Source organism: Schistocerca gregaria, chromosome X (assembly GCF_023897955.1).
Source record: "Schistocerca gregaria isolate iqSchGreg1 chromosome X, iqSchGreg1.2, whole genome shotgun sequence".
NCBI lineage: Eukaryota > Metazoa > Arthropoda > Insecta > Orthoptera > Acrididae > Schistocerca > Schistocerca gregaria.
The window spans coordinates 687,826,275-687,849,529 of record NC_064931.1 but is presented as its reverse complement, the minus strand read 5'-3'; the positions used below and the strand labels follow the sequence as shown (position 1 = coordinate 687,849,529).

At 38.7% G+C, this 23,255-nt stretch overlaps 1 protein-coding gene across 1 annotated transcript in view; it reads left to right on the top strand.

Moving 5' to 3' along the window:
- The window catches only part of LOC126298278 (ras and EF-hand domain-containing protein-like), a 349,695-nt gene extending 326,783 nt beyond the window's left edge, over positions 1 to 22,912 (top strand). Inside the window, exons 12-13 of the mRNA XM_049989578.1 lie at positions 17,570 to 17,766; positions 22,050 to 22,912. Of these exons, the coding sequence (XP_049845535.1) occupies positions 17,570 to 17,766; positions 22,050 to 22,143 (291 nt within the window). The 3' untranslated portion in view covers positions 22,144 to 22,912. The remainder of the gene's footprint in view (positions 1 to 17,569; positions 17,767 to 22,049) is intronic.
- The last annotated feature ends 343 nt before the right edge of the window (positions 22,913 to 23,255 follow it).

Below are 23,255 nucleotides of genomic sequence, written 5' to 3'. Positions count from 1 at the left end.
GAAGCCATGTATAATGCTGAAGGTTTCCTGTCCCATCTGACTGTAGTTGACTTTGACCTTGTTCAACATCTTGGATGCAAATGCTGTGAGGTGTTCAGTGTTTCAAACCTCATGAGATAAAAATCCCTTATTCCATGTGATAATGCATCAACAGCAAGCACTATTGGTTTCTGCAGATCATAAAAAATAAGGCATGAATGACTAATTAATACATTTTTTGACCTATGAAATGACTAATTAATGCATTTTTTACCTATGAAATGACTTTCAACATTCTCCAGTCCATTGGAAAGGCATGTTCTTATGCTCTACATCTACATCTACATTCATACTCCGCAAGCCACCCAACGGTGTGTGGCAGAGAGCACTTTACGTGCCACTGTCATTACCTCCCTTTTCTGTTCCAGTCGCGTATGGTTCGCGGGAAGAATGACTGTCTGAAAGCCTCCGTGCGCGCTCGAATCTCTCTAATTTTACATTCGTGATCTCCACGGGAGGTATAAGTAGGGAGAAGCAGTATATTCGATACCTCATCCAGAAACGCACCCTCTCGAAACCTGGCGAGCAAGCTACACCGCGATGCAGAGCACCTCTCTTGCAGGGACTACCACTTGAGTTTGCTAAACATCTCCGTAACACTATCATGGTTACCAAATAACCCTGTGACAAAACGCGCCGCTCTTCTTTGGATCTTCTCTATCTCTTCCGTCAACCCTACCTGGTACGGATCCCACACTGATGAGCAATACTCAAGTATAGGTCAAACGAGTGTTTTGTAAGCCACCTCCTTTGTTGATGGACTACATTTTCTAAGGACTCTCCCAATGTATCTCAACCTGGTACCCGTCTTACCAACAATTAATTTTATATGATCATTCCACTTCAAATCGTTCCGCACGCATACTCCCAGATATTTTACAGAAGTAACTGCTACCAGTGTTTGTTCCGCAATCATATAGTTATACAATAAAGGATCCTTCTTTCTATGTATTCGCAATACATTACATTTGTATATGTTAAGGGTCAGTTGCCACTCCCTGCACCAAGTGCCTATCCACTGCAGATCTTCCTGCATTTCGCTACAATTTTCTAATGCTGCAACTTCTCTGTATACTACAGCATCATCCGCGAAAAGCCGCATGGAACTTCTGACACTATCTACTAGGTCATTTATATATATTGTGAAAAGCAATAGTCCCATAACACTCCTCTGTGGCACGCCAGAGGTTACTTTAACTTCTGTAGACGTCTCTCCATTGATAACAACATGCTGTGTTCTGTTTGCTAAAAACTCTTCAATCCAGCCACACAGCTGGTCTGATATTCCATAGGCTCTTACTTTGTTTATCAGGCGACAGTGCGGAACTGTATCGAATGCCTTCCCGAAGTCTAGGAAAATAGCTGGAGGCAATGTAAGGGAACAACAATTTGTGCTGCATTCAGAATGAATTTAATGTAATAAGTAAGTTTCCCAAGAACTATCCCTAGTTTTCATACATTCTTAGGAAACAGAAATCTCCAGAAGGCCTCTAAATGCTTAGTGGAGGGACAGGCACCATGGGCATCAATGAGATGTCATAAATATTCAATTTCATTATTGAAAAATGAACATTTCTGTAGATTACACTTGAGTCCTCCATCAGTTACAACTTGGGAAAGAGATTATAAATTTTTAGATGCTGCTCCAGTGTTTGTCCAGACACAATGATGTCATCAAAATAATTTGAACTGGATGAAACTTTTGATGTTGCTTGTTCATAAAACATTGAAACAACACAAGCAGTCTCACTTCCAAAGAGAAGACACTGATATTTATACAAGCCAACATATTTATTGACGAGGGGAAGTTGCTGGTAAGCAGTGGCCACATCAAGCTGGGAAACAATTGTCCATCTGCTAGGTGATCCATAAGCTCCTCAATACGTGAAAGTGGGAAAGAATTAATAACTGAGCAATAAATTTTGCTTTAAAGTCTACACAAGGACTGAGTCTTCCATTCAGTTTTCTAGTGATAACTAGCAGATATGCCCACTGACTTGCAGTAATGTGTTTCAAAACAATGATTTTATCAATCTGTTGAGTTCAGAAGCAACTTCGTCACATGTGGCTAGCTTACTTGCTTGCTTACTTGCTTACATGTGACTAGAGGTGTTGGATGTGTGCAATAGCACTTTGGTTGAACATTGTCAAATATAATGTGCACTTAAAAATTCTTTGTCTCTTTCAATCTGCCATCAAAATATGTCCATATTTTTCACATTTTTGTTGAATGTTTGCATGGGAAACTTGAGTATTAATAGCATGCACATTGTCTTCAATATCTAATCCAAGCAAATAAAATGCACCTATGCCAAAAATATTGGGACTAGGGATGATCTGACTACCATGAGTGGCAATAATGTTGTAATACTTTCAGATTTTGCGTGCAAAGTGCCCATCCCAAGAACAGAGATACTTTCAACCTTGTAGACCATGAGCTGCAGACATGATTTCTGTAGCTTAGGGTGCTCCAATTGCTTATATGTAGTCTGATTAATTAATGTGACTGTGTGACAGAAGCATCAATGTCTAACTGAAACAGCACAGTTTGACTGAAAAGACTATAAAGAGAGGAACAGTTTACAATCGTTCCTCTAAATGTGAAATTCAGGTCTGACTTTCAGAAGCCTACGTGTGCCAGATTTGTGAAAGAATGAGCATTTTGATGATTGCCTGTTTGATGAGAGATGATGTGAGTGAGCCTGTAGCTTTGTGAGTCTTACACTTGTGTATAGTTTCTGTGAGTATTACCATGAGGAGCAGGTGTGGAATCGGAATGTGAGATCATATTTATTTCCAATTTTACAGTTTTAGATTTGTGTGGAACAGAGTTGACTTTTTGATTTCTTTGCTGGCACATTTGTTGTATGTGTCCCAATTTATGGTCGTATTGGCATTCTGCTTGATTGAAAAAGCAATGGTCATGGTCGTTTGTTACACAGCACAAGACTTTGGAGCATGAGAACTTGCAGGAAACTAACTGGGTGCCATATGTATTGTGTTCGCCATGGCTTCTGGCTGTTTTCAGTATGATCCATGTGGGTCTGTGCCCATTTAAAACTATCTATGGCCAACATTGCAACAACAGGCATGGTATAGGCTATTTCCACAAGGTCTTGTACTTCCTGAGATTTGGCCATTTTTCATGAGAACAGGATTGCAATACTTTAAAATCTCTGTCCATATATTATTGTCAGCCAGGTTCTGAATAATTACAACGTGAGCAATTTCATCTTGAAATGAAGCTCCAGAACTGCAGTTAAATTTACAATTCCTCATCATGCCTTTGGGTTCAGTGGTCCATTCCTTGGAGGTGTAATTAATTTGATGGCACATACAAAAATATTTGAAGTAAGCAGCAGCAACATGAATCTATAGATCAAAAAATCGGCCAACCTTCCTAATGACTTTCTAATAGGGGAGGGTTTGAGGCTCTAACTGGGGAAATAATTTTTGGCACAAAAAAAGAAAAAACATGCTACACAATCTGCCATTTGTATTCCATCTAGTGCTCTTGTTTTGCATCAAAGGAATGAAATGGAGGAGGCAGTACCTGGTCAAAAGAATTCTGTACTTCAGTCATCGCTGACTTCTGGGCTTGCTGGTAGTCTGGCAATGCTTGATCATAACATTTGTATTTATTGGCTCTGATAACTAAGTGCAGTGAGTGATGGCTCTCCCATAGTTACCATTTCATGCAAAAATTAAAAATATTCCAATATAAACTAAATATAATGCCAGGAAGTTCACTTGTTTCATTGACTATTGGTGCAAGAGAACAATTTGGTAATTAGATGTCATTTGGACTTGCCAGTGATTTTTTTCAAATTCCATGGATCCACTCTAATCCCATCCTCATCTCCAGAAATATATGTTGTGCACACATTTGAGAATAAGTGGCCTGATCAATTAAAGGCATTCCAAGTATTTATTAAATGGCTAAAACATGAACATATTTATTGACATTATGAACAAAATAATTGAAAATATAAGTAAATTAATGTCTCTTGCTTCTCTGTTTCACATTGTCTTTCATACAATCAATCTCTGAATTGTCTGCACAATAATGTGGATCACTGGCTAACAGTTTCTATCACTGAATGTTGATAATGTCACACTAGTTTGTAGTTGTTATCTCACTGCAAGTCTTCCACGATCTGGGGCAAATCTCAGCATCCAGCAAATTAAAGAGGCACACGGGCAGTTACATTTGCATTCTGTTAGTTGAAGCAAAGACTGTGTCCTCTGGTCATGCCCGCAGCATCACCCATTGAAAGATGATGAAACTGGAGAGAGCAAGGTCCAAGGTGGTGCACTGGCAGCCTGCATAAATGTGAGCAGTGTGTGGCACATTGTATGTGTTTGACAAAGACATTGTCAATATTGCACTATTGTGTGCCAGTCACATCATATGCAACTCATATCTATGTATGACACTCAAGAACAAGTAATGGACTCCCTGCAACATTTTGTGTCATCCTGCACCATTGATTGGAGACTAACAAGAGTCAGACAAGGAAATTACCATCCCATGCAAATTCTGCCACTAACGCATCACAAACAGCTGTATTTGATGTGGAGCCATGACCAGGCTGCAAAGACTGCTCATGAATGATGTTGAATACAGTGCATTTCACAATTGGTAGTGAAAACTGACAGGGGTGAAAGTTTATGAGGAAGAAGGTGGCAGGAGGAAGGAGAAGGGTGCCAAATGATAAACTGTTTGTGTGGAAAAATATTCTCAAACTGGCCCTGATGGTTGTGATCTAGAGAGAGGTCCCACTCTTCCAATATTCTGGAGAAGCACAGTAATGTTAGTCCTGATATTGTGGTCTGGGGTCATATCAGGTGTGACTTCACGTCATGGCTCATAATGACTGAGAGAACTCTGATAGCAAAACAGTATGTCAGAGACATCCTGCATCCTCATGTGTTACCTCTCATGCAATTGTAGTGCCATTTTAACAGGACAGTGCCCACCCGCACATGGCACATTTCTCTATGAACTGTCTGCATGATGTCAAGGTACTTCCATTACCAACAAAATCCCAAGTTTTGTTCCTGATAGAACATGTCAGGGACCAACCTGGACATAAATTCTGTGCCATTGCGAGTGTCTTGGAAATCAAGGACCATTTACAACAGCCATCAGGAGCGAATACAATAGCTTTATGACAGCCTTCCCAAACAAATTGTTTCATGTATCCAGACTAGAGAGGGTGCAATGTCATACAAATAAGTGGACTCAGTCTACAAAAGTTCTTTGTCAATTTCACTTGATTTTGCAATCACTGAAATAACAAGCCATTCACTCTTAAACTGTGAAGTTTCATTCTGTTTCCTCCTCCTTTTCTGGGCGCTTCAATTTTTTTTTGTCAGGATATGTATCAAGGGCTACTGTTTTCTATCTGAACACCTTTAGTAGTTGTAGTAGTAGTAGTAGTAGCTGTGGTGGTGGTGGTGGTCTGTAGATCACATTTACAAAGATATTGGACAAGTCTTGGTATTGCATTTTAATAACAACAAAAATACAGTCATTCACATCTACAGACATTTACATTCTTACAACGCTAGTATGACAAGGATGGGACAGGTAGTCAGCCATGGCGTTATAACAGGACCCATTTGCCTGAAATGACAGAAAACCTAAATCAGAATGGCTGGATGAAGACTGGAGCCTCCACCCTCCTGAATGCAAGGCCACTCTGTTTAAAACAGTGCTACCACCTCATTTGGTTTATCCTTAGTGTTCAATACTGTTTTACAAACAAGTTATTTAATAATATAAATGCCTAATGGTGCAATGTTCAAACATTTCTCACTCCCAGTCACTGCACACACTATCAGCTGATGTCAGGACCATTTTGTGTACAACAACCTCACATTTCCTAGACTGAAAAACTAAGTCTGCAACCCTCTATAATGAGTGAGATGTTGAGATCAGAAAGTGTATAACTTGTTGGTATTATACATTGCACATTTTTTGTAGTAATTTTTTCCATAAAATAATAAAAATGAAGGAAAAAATATAGTTTTCAAGTGTTATGTGGAATGATAGATGTTTTATTAACATTATTATTATTTATTTGTGTTACATTTTTCACCAAACCCCTACACTGTGTTATATAAGTAATCTTTCAGTGTACAGAAAGTCTTTCTTAACAGGTACTTTTTAACTGCCTTTCTAAATACCTTTTTTTAAATAATTTCTTTCATCTCCTATGGGGCTTTATTGTATAGTATTCGTCCTTGGTGGAAAATGCTGTTTTGTGCACTGTATTTATTCTATCTTGCTAAATCTAAGTTTGGTCTATATCTAATTCCACAGTCGTACACAGAGCAGTTTGTGCAGTACTTGTCAATCTTAGTTTTAATGTGTACAGATGATTGAAAAATGCATTTGCTCAATGTATTAAAAATCCTTAGTATTTTAAACAGATCTTTACAATGAGCTTGACTACTATTTTTGGTTATTTTTCTTATGGCACTTTTCTGCAGCTTGAAATCTGTGCTCATATTTTGTCCATTTGTTCCCCAGAAAGGAATGTCATAGCTAAGAACTGAATGAAGATTGAACAGTATGTAACTGAAAGACAATGGTGGTTACACTCTGATAACAGGACTCTAAGGGCATAACATGCTGATGGCTGTTCTGTTTGTAAATATCTTTGTGTGTTCACACCACTTCAAATGAGAATCAGTATTCATTCATAGAAATTCTGCATTTGTTACACAGTCCATATAGGTGCCACCTACATTTATTTTAAAAGTGTCATTATCCCACTTCAGACTGAAATTCATGACATTTCTTTTCTTTATGTTCAATGTCACTTTACTGCTTTTCGACCAATTGTAAATTCCCTTGATGGTTTCATTTGCTTTCCTTGCAAAGAGTTCTCTTGTTTCTTCAGTGACTACAATGCTGGTGTCATCAGAAAGGAGAATTTTTTTCCCCATGACTAACAGTGTTGGGAAGGTCATTGCAGTATGTCAGGAACTGTTTTGGTAATAAAATGCTACCCTGAGGAACTCTTATACTAACATATTGTGGTTCTGATAATGGTTTTACTAAAAGTTTAGACTTACTTGAGGTATGTATTATCTGTACTCTTTGTAACCTATCTGCTCTGTCTGATCTTACTCAGACATTACCTACACCACTTACTACTAATGCTTCTAGCTTATTTCATAGAACCTTATGGCCAACAGCACCAAAAGCGATAGAAAAATCTAAAAATATGTCTGCAACACACTCATCTTTGTCAAGAACATCAAGTACCACTTCTGTGAATTCTGCTATGGCTGATTCTGCAATCCAACCACCTCAGAAATCAAACTGTGATACACTTAAAAGATTGTATTTATTCAAGTAATTTATTAATCTGTCTTTCACAACTGATTCTATTATTTTTGAGAATGATGACAGCAAGGAAGTGGGCCAGTAAGTTTCTATGTCAGCTGCATTGCATTTCTTTAGCAGAGGTACAACTCTTACCTAAGGCTCTGGAAACTTCCCTGATGTGAAGGACTGATTTATTATTTTGTTAAGGAAGCTTGTGTACTCTCTACCCACTGTTTCAATACTCATATTGGTACTTCATATAAGACTACTGACTCTTTATTTTTTAGTTTTCATATAATTTTACTAACTTCACACTCTGTGGTTGGTTGCAACATCATTGTACTTAGAGCATAACTATTTGTAGGTGTTACATTTGTTTGTGGAAATTTTTGTTGTAACTTCTCTGCAATACTTGCAACATGCTGATTCACATAGTTTACCAGCTAGTGTGAATTAATTATGCTGAACAATAAATAATAATTAGTTACCATTTGTTATTATTTATGGAAGTTTTATATTTTGAGCGATAAACAGATTTGAGAGAGAGAGACACCATGAAGGAATCCACAGTTCAGACTGAAATTTATGGGACATAGAAAATAGCATAGGATATGGAAACAAATTTAATTTTATTGTGAGTGCAAATTTCTGATGTCTACAATATCCTCTGAAGAATAATACTAAAATAGGAGAGAAGGTGGTATCTTGGAACATTTTTCAGACCTTTGCCTTTAGGCAGCTCTGTAATAGAAGTTTAATACATTTTCTTTTTTCATTTTGAAATGATAGCATTCTCTTTATGTGTGCTACAGTCTTGTTCCAAAATTACAAAAATTACTCTAGAAAAGTAAGATTTTTTTTCAAATGTGAAAAATTGTTCCGAGGTACACATACCTGGGAACAAATATTCTATTTGAATTTAAAATTGTTGCAATAGAAAAAAATGACAACACTGTATTTAATAGTGTGTTTGATACATTATTACTATACTACACACCAATAATCAGTTACTGAAATCAAATTAAGAAGAATACTTCAATGAAACTTGGACCATACATAGAAAAAATTTCTACAGTAGAGTGCAGAAGATAACTGAAAGAAATAGACAATTATATGAACAGAAATGACATTTTATTTAAAAAAGACAATAATTTCACTGAAGTCCCCATGATTCATGATGGTCCCCTGGGCATTACAAAAGACAGGACATGATTCTTAACAGGGGTATGTGTTCACCATGGATGACAATGCATGCTCTGCAATGTGTTCCAATGATGGCCACAAAGTTGTTAAGGAGCTGTTGTGGTAGGGTGTTCCATTCCTCTACCAACACGATTAACAACTTTTGGATGATAATATTCTTCTCGGGTATGCAGCCGGATCGTAACGTCTTCAAGACACAATATTTCCGCGGTCCAACTGGCCGCCATCTTCAGGTGAGAGTGCTGGTGCACGATCTCGCCAGAACTGACTTCCCAGCGCAAGCGGCGGCATCTATATAGGCCGCAGAAGACCCACAACGCGTGCGCGAGAAGGTGCCGTAACCGCCCTCTGGCGCAGTAGACATACCCCGCCACCAGTGATGGAAAGAGGTGAAATTGAGATATCGCTGTCAGAAATTAAAAAAAATAATAAAAATAAATTAAAATGTTATTCCGACGATAGAACCACAGACCGCTGTTTTTTAATGTCAGACAACACTGGGTCCCAAGTCTGACTTAAAAGAAAAACCTTGTCTCTATTAATAAGATTGTCAGATAACCGAATCTCTATGGATTCTTTTAAAATACAGTCCCAATAGCGAGATGCAGGGGCAACCATTTGTGTCTCGTCATATAGTATTCTGTGTCCCTCGGTGAGGCAGTGTTCCGCCACTGCAGACTTCTCAGGTTGAAGCAGCCTTGTGTGCTGCTGATGCTCAACACATCGCTCCTGAATGGTCCGGATTGTCTGACCAATATAAGTCTTTCCACAGTGGCAAGGGATCTTGTACACACCGGGCTTCCTCAAACCCAAGTCATCCTTTACAGAGCCAAGGAGCGCTCTAATCTTAGCTGGCAGGCGAAAAATACTTCTGATGTGATATCTTTTCAGAATCCTTCCTATCTTCGAGGAAATGCTCCCAGCAAAAGGCAGAAAAGCTACTGATTTGCAGGTATCTTCTGGTGGTTCAGGCGAAGGTCCAAACTGGAAAGCACGATGGATCTGTTTATCTGTATAGCCATTCTGCTTGAACACAATCTTAAGATGGTCCAATTCTTGTGTCAAGCTTTCTCCATCTGAAATGGCATAAGCTCTTCTCGCCAACGTCCGCAGGACCCCCGTACGCTGGAACGATGGATGACAGCTAGAAGCATGTAAGTAACGGTCCGTGTGCGTAGGCTTTCGATAAACGCTGTGTCCCAGTGTCCCATCATCCTTTCTGTACACCAGAACATCCAGAAACGGAAGCTTTCCATCATTTTCCACCTCCATGGTAAATTTGATGCTAGGATGCAGGGAATTGAAATGATCTAGGAGGCAGTCCAGAGCTTCTCTCCCATGAGGCCACACCATAAACGTATCGTCAACGTACCTCCAGAAACAGGTTGGTTTTAAGGACGCCGTCTTCAGCGCCATGTCCTCAAAATCTTCCATAAAAAGATTGGCGACTATTGGGGACAAAGGGCTCCCCATAGCCACTCCGTCAGTCTGTTCAAAATATTTGTCATTGAATAAAAAGTACGTCGACGTTAACACGTGGCGACAAAGCCTCGTTGTTTCCTCATCCAGTTTCTCACCAATTAATTGCAAGGATTCTTCCAGAGGAACCCGGGTAAAAAGCGACACGACATCAAAGCTCACAAGCAAATCCCAGGGACTAATGGACAAGGACTTCAATCTCTGAATAAACACCATAGGATTAGAAATGTGATGTTCGCATTTACTGACGTGAGGGCCAAGAATAGATGCTAAATACTTGGCTAGATTGTAGGTAGGAGCACCCAAATTACTCACGATCGGACGAAGCGGGACCCCTTTCTTATGAATCTTGGGTAGACCGTATAATCTCGGTGGCACGGCAGCACCAGGACGAAGTTTTTTGAGAACGTCGTCAGGTAAAGAACTCTTCTTCAACAGTGAAAGCGTCTTCCGTTTTATCCGTTCAGTTGGGTCGCCCTGCAATGTTCTGTAATCTGAGTCTTCAAATAAGAGGTCCATCTTTCCCAGATAGTCATCACGTGACAGAAGAACAGTTGCGTTGCCTTGGTCCGCTGGTAGAACTATCAGATCTTCGTCTTCTCTAATGGACCGGACGGCTGCCCTTTCGAGAGAGGAGATGTTACTCCGTGGAGGCGGCGCCCGCCGCAATGTATGTGAGACCTCTTGCCTAATCTCTTCAGCTTGATCCTGCGGAAAGCTGGACACTGCTTGTTCGACTGCGCAGATGAATTCGGTGATAGGCACATTCCTCGGTGTAGGGGCAAAATTCAGGCCTTTCTCCAACACTGACAGCGTGGCGTCGTCCAATTCTTTGCTCGTGAGGTTAGGTGCTCCTACCTACAATCTAGCCAAGTATTTAGCATCTATTCTTGGCCCTCACGTCGGTAAATGCGAACATCACATTTCCAATTCTATGGTGTTTATTCAGAGATTGAAGTCCTTGTCTGTTAGTCCCTGGGATTTGCTTGTGAGCTTTGATGTCGTGTCGCTTATTACCCGGGTTCCTCTGGAAGAATCCTTGCAATTAATTGGTGAGAAACTGGATGAGGAAACAACGAGGCTTTGTCGCCACGTGTTAACGTCGACGTACTTTTTATTCAATGACAAATATTTTGAACAGACTGACGGAGTGGCTATGGGGAGCCCTTTGTCCCCAATAGTCGCCAATCTTTTTATGGAAGATTTTGAGGACATGGCGCTGAAGACAGCGTCCTTAAAACCAACCTGTTTCTGGAGGTATGTTGACGATACGTTTATGGTGTGGCCTCATGGGAGAGAAGCTCTGGACCGCCTCCTAGATCATTTCAATTCCCTGCATCCTAGCATCAAATTTACCATGGAGGTGGAAAATGATGGAAAGCTTCCGTTTCTGGATGTTCTGGTGTACAGAAAGGATGATGGGACACTGGGACACAGCGTTTATCGAAAGCCTATGCACACGGACCGTTACTTACATGCTTCTAGCTGTCATCCATCGTTCCAGCGTACGGGGGTCCTGCGGACGTTGGCGAGAAGAGCTTATGCCATTTCAGATGGAGAAAGCTTGACACAAGAATTGGACCATCTTAAGATTGTGTTCAAGCAGAATGGCTATACAGATAAACAGATCCATCGTGCTTTCCAGTTTGGACCTTCGCCTGAACCACCAGAAGATACCTGCAAATCAGTAGCTTTTCTGCCTTTTGCTGGGAGCATTTCCTCGAAGATAGGAAGGATTCTGAAAAGATATCACATCAGAAGTATTTTTCGCCTGCCAGCTAAGATTAGAGCGCTCCTTGGCTCTGTAAAGGATGACTTGGGTTTGAGGAAGCCCGGTGTGTACAAGATCCCTTGCCACTGTGGAAAGACTTATATTGGTCAGACAATCCAGACCATTCAGGAGCGATGTGTTGAACATCAGCAGCACACAAGGCTGCTTCAACCTGAGAAGTCTGCAGTGGCGGAACACTGTCTCACCGAGGGACACAGAATACTATATGACGAGACACAAATGGTTGCCCCTGCATCTCGCTATTGGGACTGTATTTTAAAAGAATCCATAGAGATTCGGTTATCTGACAATCTTATTAATAGAGACAAGGGTTTTCTTTTAAGTAAGACTTGGGACCCAGTGTTGTCTGACATTAAAAAACAGCGGTCTGTGGTTCTATCGTCGGAATAACATTTTAATTTATTTTTATTATTTTTTTAATTTCTGACAGTGATATCTCGATTTCGCCTCTTTCCATCACTGGCGGCGGGGTATGTCTACTGCGCTATAGGGCGGTTATGGCACCTTCTCGCGCACGCGTTGTGGGTCTTCTACGGCCTATATAGATGCCGCCGCTTGCGCTGGGAAGTCAGTTCTGGCGAGATCGTGCACCAGCACTCTCACCTGAAGATGGCGGCCAGTTGGACCGCAGAAATATTGTGTCTTGAAGACGTTACGATCCGGCTGCATACCCGAGAAGAATATTATCAATTATTACGCCGGGAAAGCCTTCGTAGTCACAACTTTTGGATGGTCATTGGCAGATGTTGATGTGCTGCAGTACATTTCCCCAACGCATCCCACATGTTCTCAGTGGGTTTTAGGTCAGTGAATGGGCAGGTCATTCCATCCATTGAATATGCTCTTATTCAAAGAGCTACTCCACCTGCACAGTTTGATGATGGCACACATTCTTATCAATAAAGGGAAGTCAAAGCCAAATGCACCTCTGAAAAGATGCACATGGAGAGGAGTGCAGTGTCACAATAACATTGACAAGTGAATGTACCATGTTCAAAGATTTGGAGGGAAGTACACCCATACAACATTATGCCACTCCACTCCAAAACAACTCGACTGCCAAAGCAATCATGTTCAACAGTGTTTCTGGGTGCATTACATGACCCACCTCTTGCCGCGTGAAGGTATGTCCAGCATTGTTGAACATAATCATTTTGGTGGACCAGATGTTATGGTGTTTGGAGGCATTCATTAGTCATTATTAGACCTACACCTGCATTACCCCTATTTGATTTTGTATTTGTATCCCTCTATTCACTTGAACAGAAGCCTTGTTACTTGTGCCACTGCACTTCACTAATTCGCACTATATCTAACTTCAACCTGTCCATTTGCCTTTTCAAATTTTCTGACCTATCTGCCTAATTAAGGGCTCTTACATTTCATGCTCCATCTTTTAGAATGACAGTTTTATTTTTCCTGATGGCCACATCCTCCCGAGTAGTCCAGCCATGGGTCCAAATGGGAAACTATTTCCTTCCAGAATATTTTACACAAGAGGATACCATCATCATTTAATCTTACAGAAGAGCTGCATGCCCTACATGTCCATGGCTGTAGTTTCCCCTTGCTTTCTGCCATTTGCAGAACAAGGACATCATGGCCACATTGGCTGATGTTAAAAGGGCAGATCAGTCAATCACTCAGACTGAGTGCTATTCCCACAAAATTTGCATGAAAACTTGTGTGATGTTTAGAAAGTCAGAGATGAAGTACTGATGGAAGTAAGCCTGTAAGGATGGGTTGTGAGTCATGCTTGGGCAGCTCTGTCTGTAGAGCTCTTTCCTGCGAAAGGCAGAGGTCTTGGGTTAGAGTCCCGGTCCAGCACACTGTTTTAATCTACCAGGAAATTTCATATCAGCACACACTCCACTGGAGTGTGGAAAATTCACTCTGGAAATGATCCCACAAGCTGTGGGTAAGTCACGTCTCCAAAACATCCTTTCCTCCTGGAGTGCTAGTCCCCAAAGTTTTTCAGTATAACTTCTATGAAGTTTGGAAGGTAAGATATGAGGTACCAGTGCAAGTAAGACTGTATGGACAGGTTGTGAGTCATACTCAGATAGCTCAGTCAGTTGACCACTTGCCCGCAAAATGTAAAGGTTGCAGTTTTCAGTCCCAGTCTGGAACACAGTTTTAACCTGTCAGGAATTTTCATATCAGTGCACACTCTGTTGTAGGGTGAAAAATTCATCCTGGATACAGGCTTTTGCCTGCCTCTGAAACTCCTGGAAAGGCTGCTGCCCCTCTTTAGGACCCACACATTTGTCTTGCCTCTCCACAGATACCTATGCATTATGGTGGACTTAAGGTACTGCTATCTGTATCAATTGATATTCTTGCAGAAGTCTGTTTCATAAGTTACAAATATTAACACTTACCTCTCAATTCATATTTTCTTTGATGATTTTTGTTTCTAACAACCTATCTCTTTTTAAAACTAATAGTGAATGTCATGATCATAATACTAGGTCTAAAAATGATCTACACAGGGATCTGAAACATTTAAGTCTTGTTCAGAAAGGTGTTCATTATTCAGCCACAAAAATTTTCAACTCCCTTCCATCAGGTATTAAAGATCACATTAATGTCTTACCTACTTTTAAATGTAAATTGAGAGAATACCTAATGGTAAATTCCTTCTATTCTCTTGATGAGTATCTACAGATAAAGCAATGATTTTTTTATACTGATAAAAATTTGTTTGCTATAGATCACATTAACTGTTTAATTTGGAAAAGTACTATATTTCCTTTTTAGGTATTGTTTTATATTACTTGAGCTATACCTTTGATTTGATTTTAACCTACAAACTTATTCATAATCTTATGGTACATTTTTGTCATTTTATATATGTGTATTATTTGTTTAATTTGGAAAATGTACTATATTTCCTTTTTAGGTATTGTTTTATATTACTTGAGCTATACCTTTGATTTGATTTTAACCTACAAACTTATTCATAATCTTATGGTACATTTTTGTCATTTTATATATGTGTATTATATCTGTTGTATGTAATCATGACTCATTCCACATCCTTGTGATTTATCACAATACGGATTAATGGAATACGAAATAAATAAATAAAAATAAATAAATAAATAAAAAATGAGGCATGCAAGGCGCCCTACCACAGCAAGGTCACTGGTTAATGGGGAGATGCTGTGCATCAATGATATTAAATCCCAAGAAAATCATATTAAATCATATATTGCACATTTGTTTTCAAATCTGCTTTCCAGGACACTAAATTGTGTTGCTATATCACTGTTTACTTTATTTGCCTGGTGGGTTTTTAGCTGAATATGTCAGAAGCACAATCACTTGCTTACTATCAGTCTTTCAGCAGTCAGTGACAGAAAATTGAAGATCAAGACTATGTTCACTTAACAACAGCAAGGTTAAACACTACCTTGTGGTAAAATGTCATGTGACAATGAAGAAACTGTCAGAGAGGATGATGGTTTCAATGACCAATGATTTAGTGCAATTAAAGTGGACATATTGGTAAAAAAAATTGGATGGCTCTTTTTTTTCATCACAGACTGGTGTGGTATCAGCTGCACAATTTTCTGTTGATCTCTGTGTTTTCATAAGCAAGAGTTAATCTTTGAAGCAATGTCAGTTGGTTATGAACTCTATCTGGATAGCTTAGTCATTAGGAGCATGGAAATGCAAGGTTGCAGATTTGAATCTAGGTTTGGCACACAGTTTTAATTGGGCAAGAAGTTTCAGAAGTACATATGCTTTATAATGTAACTGGAAACAAATTTGCATGAATTAATCTTTGTTTTACCCAAAATTATATTGTAGCCATGAAGAATTTTTTAAGGATTCTTTCCAAGTTATTGGTATCACAGAAATTACATACTATACACAAGTTCTTAAAAAAATTAACACTTACATTATATAAATATCTTACCAAACTGAAATAGTTGTTTTGTGTCACAGTAAATGGCTCTTGATAATTATACTACTCCAGCACTTTACTTGATGAATTATGAACAAGTTTGTCTTCATTGTGTTGGTATATGATATTGTTTAGTGTTGGTATTGTTGTTAACAATAAGAGAGAAAGAGAGAAACTCAATGCTATCACTTTACTTACTTTCATTGAAACCTACCAAATGGGTTACTATTTGTAAAGTGTGCCTATGCACCCAGTCCATTAGACATATGCAAAGCACTGTTCCCGATATCAGTGACATGTATCACTTTACCGAGGAAGCATCTACTTCATAAATAACTGTTGTTGTTGTTGTTGTGGTCTTCAGTCCTGAGACTGGTTTGATGCAGCTCTCCATACTACTCTATCCTGTGCAAGCTGCTTCATCTCCCAGTACCTACTGCAACCTACATCCTTCTGAATCTGCTTAGTGTATTCATTTCTTGGTCTCCCTCTACGATTTTTACCCTCCACACTGCCCTCCAATACTAAATTGGTGATCCCTTGATGCCTCAGAACATGTCCTACCAACTGATCCCTTCTTCTGGTCAAGTTGTGCCACAAACTTCTCTTCTCCCCAATCCTATTCAGTACTTCCTCATTAGTTATGTGATCTACCCATCTAATCTTCAGCTTTCTTCTGTAGCACCACATTTCGAAAGCTTCTATTCTCTTCTTGTCCAAACTGTTTATCGTCCATGTTTCACTTCCATACATGGCTACACTCCATACAAATACTTCCTGACACTTCAATCTATACTCGATGTTAACAAATTTCTCTTCTTCAGAAATGCTTTCCTTCCCATTGCTAGTCTACATTTTATATCCTCTCTACTTCGACCATCATCAGTTATTTTGCTCCCCAAATAGCAAAACTCCTTTACTACTTTAAGTGTCTCATTTCCTAATCTAATTCCCTCAGCAGCACCTGACTTAATTTGACTACATTCCATTATCCTCGTTTTGCTTTTGTTGATGTTCATCTTATATCCTCCTTTCAAGACACTATCCATTCCATTCAACTGCTCTTCCATGTCCTTTGCTGTCTCTGACAAAATTACGATGTCATCGGCGAACCTCAAAGTTTTTATTTCTTCTCCATTGATTTTAATACCTAATCCGAATTTTTCTTTTGTTTCCTTTACTGCTTGCTCAATATACAGATTGAATAACATTGGGGAGAGGCTACAACCCTGTCTTACTCCCTTCCCAGCAACTGCTTCCCTTTCATGTCCCTCGACTCTTATAACTGCCATCTGGTTTCTGTACAAATTGTAAATAGCCTCTCGCTCCCTGTATTTTACCTCTGCCACCTTTAGAATTTGAAAGAGAGTATTCCAGTCAACATTGTCAAAAGCTTTCTCTAAGTCTACGAATGATAGAAACGTAGGTTTGCCTTTCCTTAATGTTTCTTCTAAGATAAGTCGTAAGGTCAGTATTGCCTCATGTGTTCCTGTATTTCTACGGAATCCAAACTGATCTTCCCCGAGGTCGGCTTCTACTAGTTTTTCCATTCGTCAGTAAAGAATTCGTGTTAGTATTTTGCAGCTGTGGCTTATTAAACTGATTGTTTGGTAATTTTCACATCTGTCAACACCTGCTTTCTTTGGGATTGGAATTATTATATTCTTCTTGAAGTCTGCGGGTATTTTGCCTGTTTCATACATCTTGTTCACCAGATGGCGAAGAAAAGTAAATATTATAACCTAAAATGCAAACTAAAGAAGAGTGTATTACTAGAAAATTAATTATTCGAAATTTGTAGGAACTTACTGAACATCACATCCCAGTAATATTGTGTGGCAATAAAATAGATCTACGTGGTGATAAACTGGCTCAAGGAAAGGCTTGTGTGGATCCTGAACATGGGCAAAAAATTGCAAGAGACCATGGTGTACCATTCTTTGAAACAAGCTCAAAAACAGGACTCAACATAACAGATGCAATAGTAGTGCTCACCAGGTAATTATATCAATTTTTGTCCTTGCTCTGTTTTTATGTCACCTCCAGACTGCATTTCTCTTACATTTGAAATTATCCAAGACAGTTCATTTTAATTTAACACTTTCTCCCCTTCACCACAATGAAGTTTGCATTGGAAAGCCATGAATAATTCTTTGAATGTATAAAAAATTGCATTTACAAAACAAAACAAAAAACTGATCTGAATATTTTATATTCTCTAGAAATAAAAGCATGGAATGTAGATACTAAAACCATAATATAATGAGGACTAAATATAGGAACCACAAAAAAAATCTAACAAATTAAGATATTAGATGAGAATTTAATTCCAATCAGTGATAGAGACAACAGCAAAATCCTATTAAGATGATCCCAATGTATTTGCTTAGTAATCAGAGAAATGTGTGTGAATCAACAAGTGACAGTTATTTCTGGCATGTGCTGAAGTATCCAACACCACACCCTTAATCAATGTCATAACGGTTTGATTGATAAATACTCTATCAAAATGTTGACATTTTTCAGATCTCCCCATAAGAGGAAAAGCTGCAGAAATTATAACAACATTTGTTGAAAACAGCAAAAGTGTGTTGCAATAAAACATAAATCTGAAAATAAAGAGAAAAATGCATGCTTTGATTTTCTGCAGGTAAAATATGGAGAAGCTCAGCATTCAGTACTAGAGCTTCTGCTCTTTACCTTGTATATGAATGACATGCTCACTGAAGGAAATATAAAAGTGATTATGAAAAACCCTAAGATCATTCTTATTGGATCATTGCTTCTATTCAATAGAAGAATTTCTAGATCATTTAAGACACAAAAGACTTGAAACAAGACAGTGCTGACACAGCAAGAAACTTAGTGGATAAAGCTAAAATTCATGTATCTGCTGAAATAATTACTGTATTCATATATCTGTGTGTGTGTGTGTGTGTGTGTGTGTGTGTGTGTGTGTGTGTGTGAATTTTTTCTGTATCCCACAATCTGGAAAGATTTATAGGATGAATCAATAAATTAAATCAATGTCTTGAGTGACACAACTCTACTAGTTTGCAGTGACTTCGTGAAGGATTTGGAAAAGACAGCCCATAAGAACATGCAAAATCTGACATGGGAAAACCATTGTGATAATACCCGCTCAAAAATAAGTACAAATATATTCTTAATGAAACAAATGTGCTTTATGATGGACACAGAACCCACGCAAAAAATGTACTGTGGGCTTATCTTCCCTCGCATCTTTTACTATACACAAGCATGGGAAGGAGCAATAGATGAACACATCCAGACAAACTGAAAACTTCAAAAGAAAGCTATCAAATGAATGGAAAAACTAACACTATGTGAATCCTGTAAAAACAAATTCAAAGAATTTAAAATATTAACTGACCAAGTTTGTACATAGATGATAAAATACTCCTTTTAAGGGTGAATTGTAAAGCATCTTCAAACAAAGAGTTTCATCAGCACAGCACAAGAACTAGATGCAATTACCATATCTGCAGTAAAAAACTGAAAATGTCAGATAGGAACACTACAAAATCAGGATGCTTATTTCATAGCAGACTGCCACTTAGCATGAAGGAACTGAGCCCCTTCAAAAGAAAACTGAAGAAAGACCTCATTTCTGGATGTTGTTATAAGGTGCAGCAGTAATTACAGACAAAGCCATAAGACAAATGTAAACATAAATTTGAAAATGAAGTACAACACTTCATTTTTCATGTGGAAACAAGTTTCCTGAAAAAAGTAAAGCAATGTGCAGAGCTGAAAATTCTGAAGAGATCATATAAGATAAGTGTATTTAGGGCAAATATAATTTAAATGAGTTTTGACTATGAAACTTCCTGGCAGATTAAAAGCGTGTGCTGGACCAAAACTCGAACTCGGGACCTTTGCCTTTAGCAGGCAAGTGCCCGTAAAAGGCAAAGGTCCTGAGTTCGAGTCTCGGTCTGGCACACAGTTTTAATCTGCCAGGAAGTTTCATATCAGCACACACTCCACTGCAGAGTGGAAATTCTCATTCTGGAGTTTTGACTATGTATAAAATTTCCAAATCTTTTGTGCAATATGGCTAACATACATTCTATAAAGACTAGTTTTCAGTTTGTATAAATTTAGTTGTATTATCAACCATGTCACAGAAATACATAATTTTGCAGGCTTTTCTTATGCGTGTAAATTATGTCATGTAAATTAATGCAGGCTTTTGGTATGTACAGGATGCCTATAATTAAAGTGTCAGGTTCAAAGCACTTTAGAAAGAGAACCACTGCTCAGAATTTGGACAGTATATTCAGTATATTATTGATGCAAAGGAAAAAGTCATGGAACAAAAAATATTTAATGAAAATTTTACCTTAAGGCAAATGGGGTCAGCTACAAGTGACAGATGAATTGCAGCACTGGGGCAATGGTTTGTGTTGCACATTACAGCCTCCATACTATTCAATGTGTGTGATTGCACAAGTTTGACAGTCAACAGTTGTGTAACTGTTAGGCAAGCCCATCCACCATGGCAACATCATCCCACATCAGATGGGAAAAACCAAATTTTAATTGTTCTGAGGCCAGAAATTGCATAAAAAGCATACTGACTTCTGTTTGTGATAGTCATGAGACTGGAGCAGTATATGCACAATAAGCTAGCCACCATTTTCTGTCACAAGCTGAGATCAAGAAACCACATATTCCCCAACAGATCGGGGTGTCTCAGGGATTCAGAATGTGTTGTGCATTATGTGTCTTCAATTCAGCTACATTCATAATTGGAGCATTGAACACAATATATTCTACATAACCACCACAGACTGATGTCACATGAATTAAGACCAGGTGGTCTATATGACCAGTTTGTAGGGAAGCGAGGGCTGATAATTCTAGCATTTCTGAAAAGTCTCTGCCACAGCTGCTTCACTGGCCGTGCAATGTGCAGAAGAGTGCCATATTGAATAAAAATTATTCTACTCATGCTGTTGAAGGGTTGGTTCAAATGGTTCTAGGCACTATGGGACTCAACATGAAGGGTTGGAATGTTGTTTAGTGTGTAAAAGATTCTCATGGCATTTATCAGTGATGGTGCAGATAAAAGGACCCACAGGCTTTATCTCTTCAAAAAATATGGCCCTATTATAAACAATGCTGTCAACCCACACCACATAGTCACCTATGCATAATGAAGTAGTACCCATTGATGTGCATGCAGATTTTCCATTGCCCATAATCAGCAATTCGGTGTATTTAGATGATGGATGGAAATGGACTCTGTCCATAGAATGTTCTGTAGCCACTCGTTGTCCACTTCCATGCAAGCAAGAAATTTCAGAACAAATGTTTGTCTTGATGACAGCTCAGCAGGAAGCAACTCCTGAATATGGGTGATTTTGTATGGATAGCAATGCAGGATGTTTCATAGCATTTTATGTGCCATGCTCACAGGCATGTCCAACATTCAGTTAATTCCCCATGCACTGCACATTTTTACACCACCACTTGACCCCTCCTGCAATACAGTGGCCACATCTTCGACAGATGTTAAATCAACTGCTTTCCTCCCTATGCCACATTGCACTTCAAAAGGAACTGTCATTTTGAATTTTGTAATTTTTTTCTGCAAACCCTTACCAGACACTGGACCAGTGACAGTTTTCATTACACTTCAAAAGAACCTGTCTCTTTGAAAATTGTGAGGATTTTCTCCAGACCCTTAGCAGACATTGGAACAGTTCTGTTAAAATTTGACATCAGTCTGATCATCAGTTCTCTTTCTGCGGTGTTTTGAAACTGGAAATTTAAGCAGGGACACCCTGTATAACATGCTGTGTACTACAGTTGATTATCTGTAAACACTATTATCATAAAAATGTTTTCATGTATCATTAACAAATTTCTAAGAAATTTGTTTATTCTCTATAAAACTGCAACATGACATGTCGAATGTCATTGTAATATATATTATCACTGGAGAAAAAATAAACTATATTATACTATTTTTCATACAAACTGACTTTAGTACTATTGGATACATCTGGGATGCTGCTATGAGCACTTTAGGCGAGGCTCTGATGATTTCTGTGAGATGTGGTTTGAGCAGCTGTGAATCAGAATGGCTCCACAATGCTACAATCAGCATTGTAATAATACACATTACTAGAGCTACATTTCATGTAACTCACTATTACAAAATGATTTGGTGTATATTTTTTTATCTTAGTTATGATTTCTTGTAATACCTATATGATCTGGACTACAATTTGTTTTTTTGTTTGTTATTTCAGGGAAATGTTGACCCAAGAAGACATTGAGGTACATACTTCATCACTAAAAATATCTCCTAAGGGTCACAAATCAAAACCCTGCTGCCACAATTAAAATTTCAGTTTAACTAAGATCTTATAATGCCAACACTTTTAAATTAATATTTTGAGGACCTTATAGAGATAAGAAGTAACCTAGATATCTCATATTATCAGTATTATCCTTATATACTCTATGAGCTAGGCAATCATCAATGTGAGAATACTGTTTTGTACAATAAAAATATGGCCTACAGTTATTATATACAGCTATTTGTTAAGTATCCAAATGTTCCAAGCAAACTAATCTATATACTCCAATAATAAAAAGATTTAGCAATATAATGACAAAAATTCTCTAACTTAGGATAGAATAGTTTCTTTTGTCTGTGATATGTCACATTACTGTATCAGATGAATTTTAAATGGAAATTATTTTCCTCATACTGTAAACAGAAAAACATTCACAAAATTCATTACCAGGTAGAACATAGTAGCAAGTAAAAATGTGAACCAATACCTTTTTTGCATGTTGCATTTACACAATTAAGTATTACTCAATAATAAAATGCTGTTTAATTTACAAGATGGAACTCTTCCACATATTATGGAATCTGCATGTCAAGTAACACAAATGTTCATCTATTATAATATATGGTAAGGCCTGGTTGGGAATCACGAATTATTTATAAATAAAGAAGACAACTCACTGAAACACAGAAGCACTGGTTTGCCAGTAGGTATGCAAACAAACAGAGCTTTTCTAGCTTTCAGAATGAACTTCCTTTTTCAAGCTTGTAGGAGAAATATGCACACAAACACATACACATGCACATGCTATTCTCCCTACGTTCTGCTCAGCTGACTGCCAGCTCTTTCCTGGCCCACAGTGAGTGCACTGGGGTTAGGTGGGTCTGCAGGGTTGGGTAGGGTGGGATGGAGAGAGGCGGGAGGTAGGGAGAGTGTTGGGGGAGGGTTGGAGTGGTATGGGGATGGACTAGGATGTTGTGGAGGGTGGGTGGGTGGCAGACACCTGTGAAACTTACCTGTAAAATTGTGTGCCCAGCCACCTGCCACCTGCCCCCTCTACCTGCATCCCTAGCTATCCCACATGTGGCTCCTCACTCTTCCATTAGCCACTATATGTCTCCCGCAACCCTCTCCCTGCCTCTTGCTTCTCTCCATCTG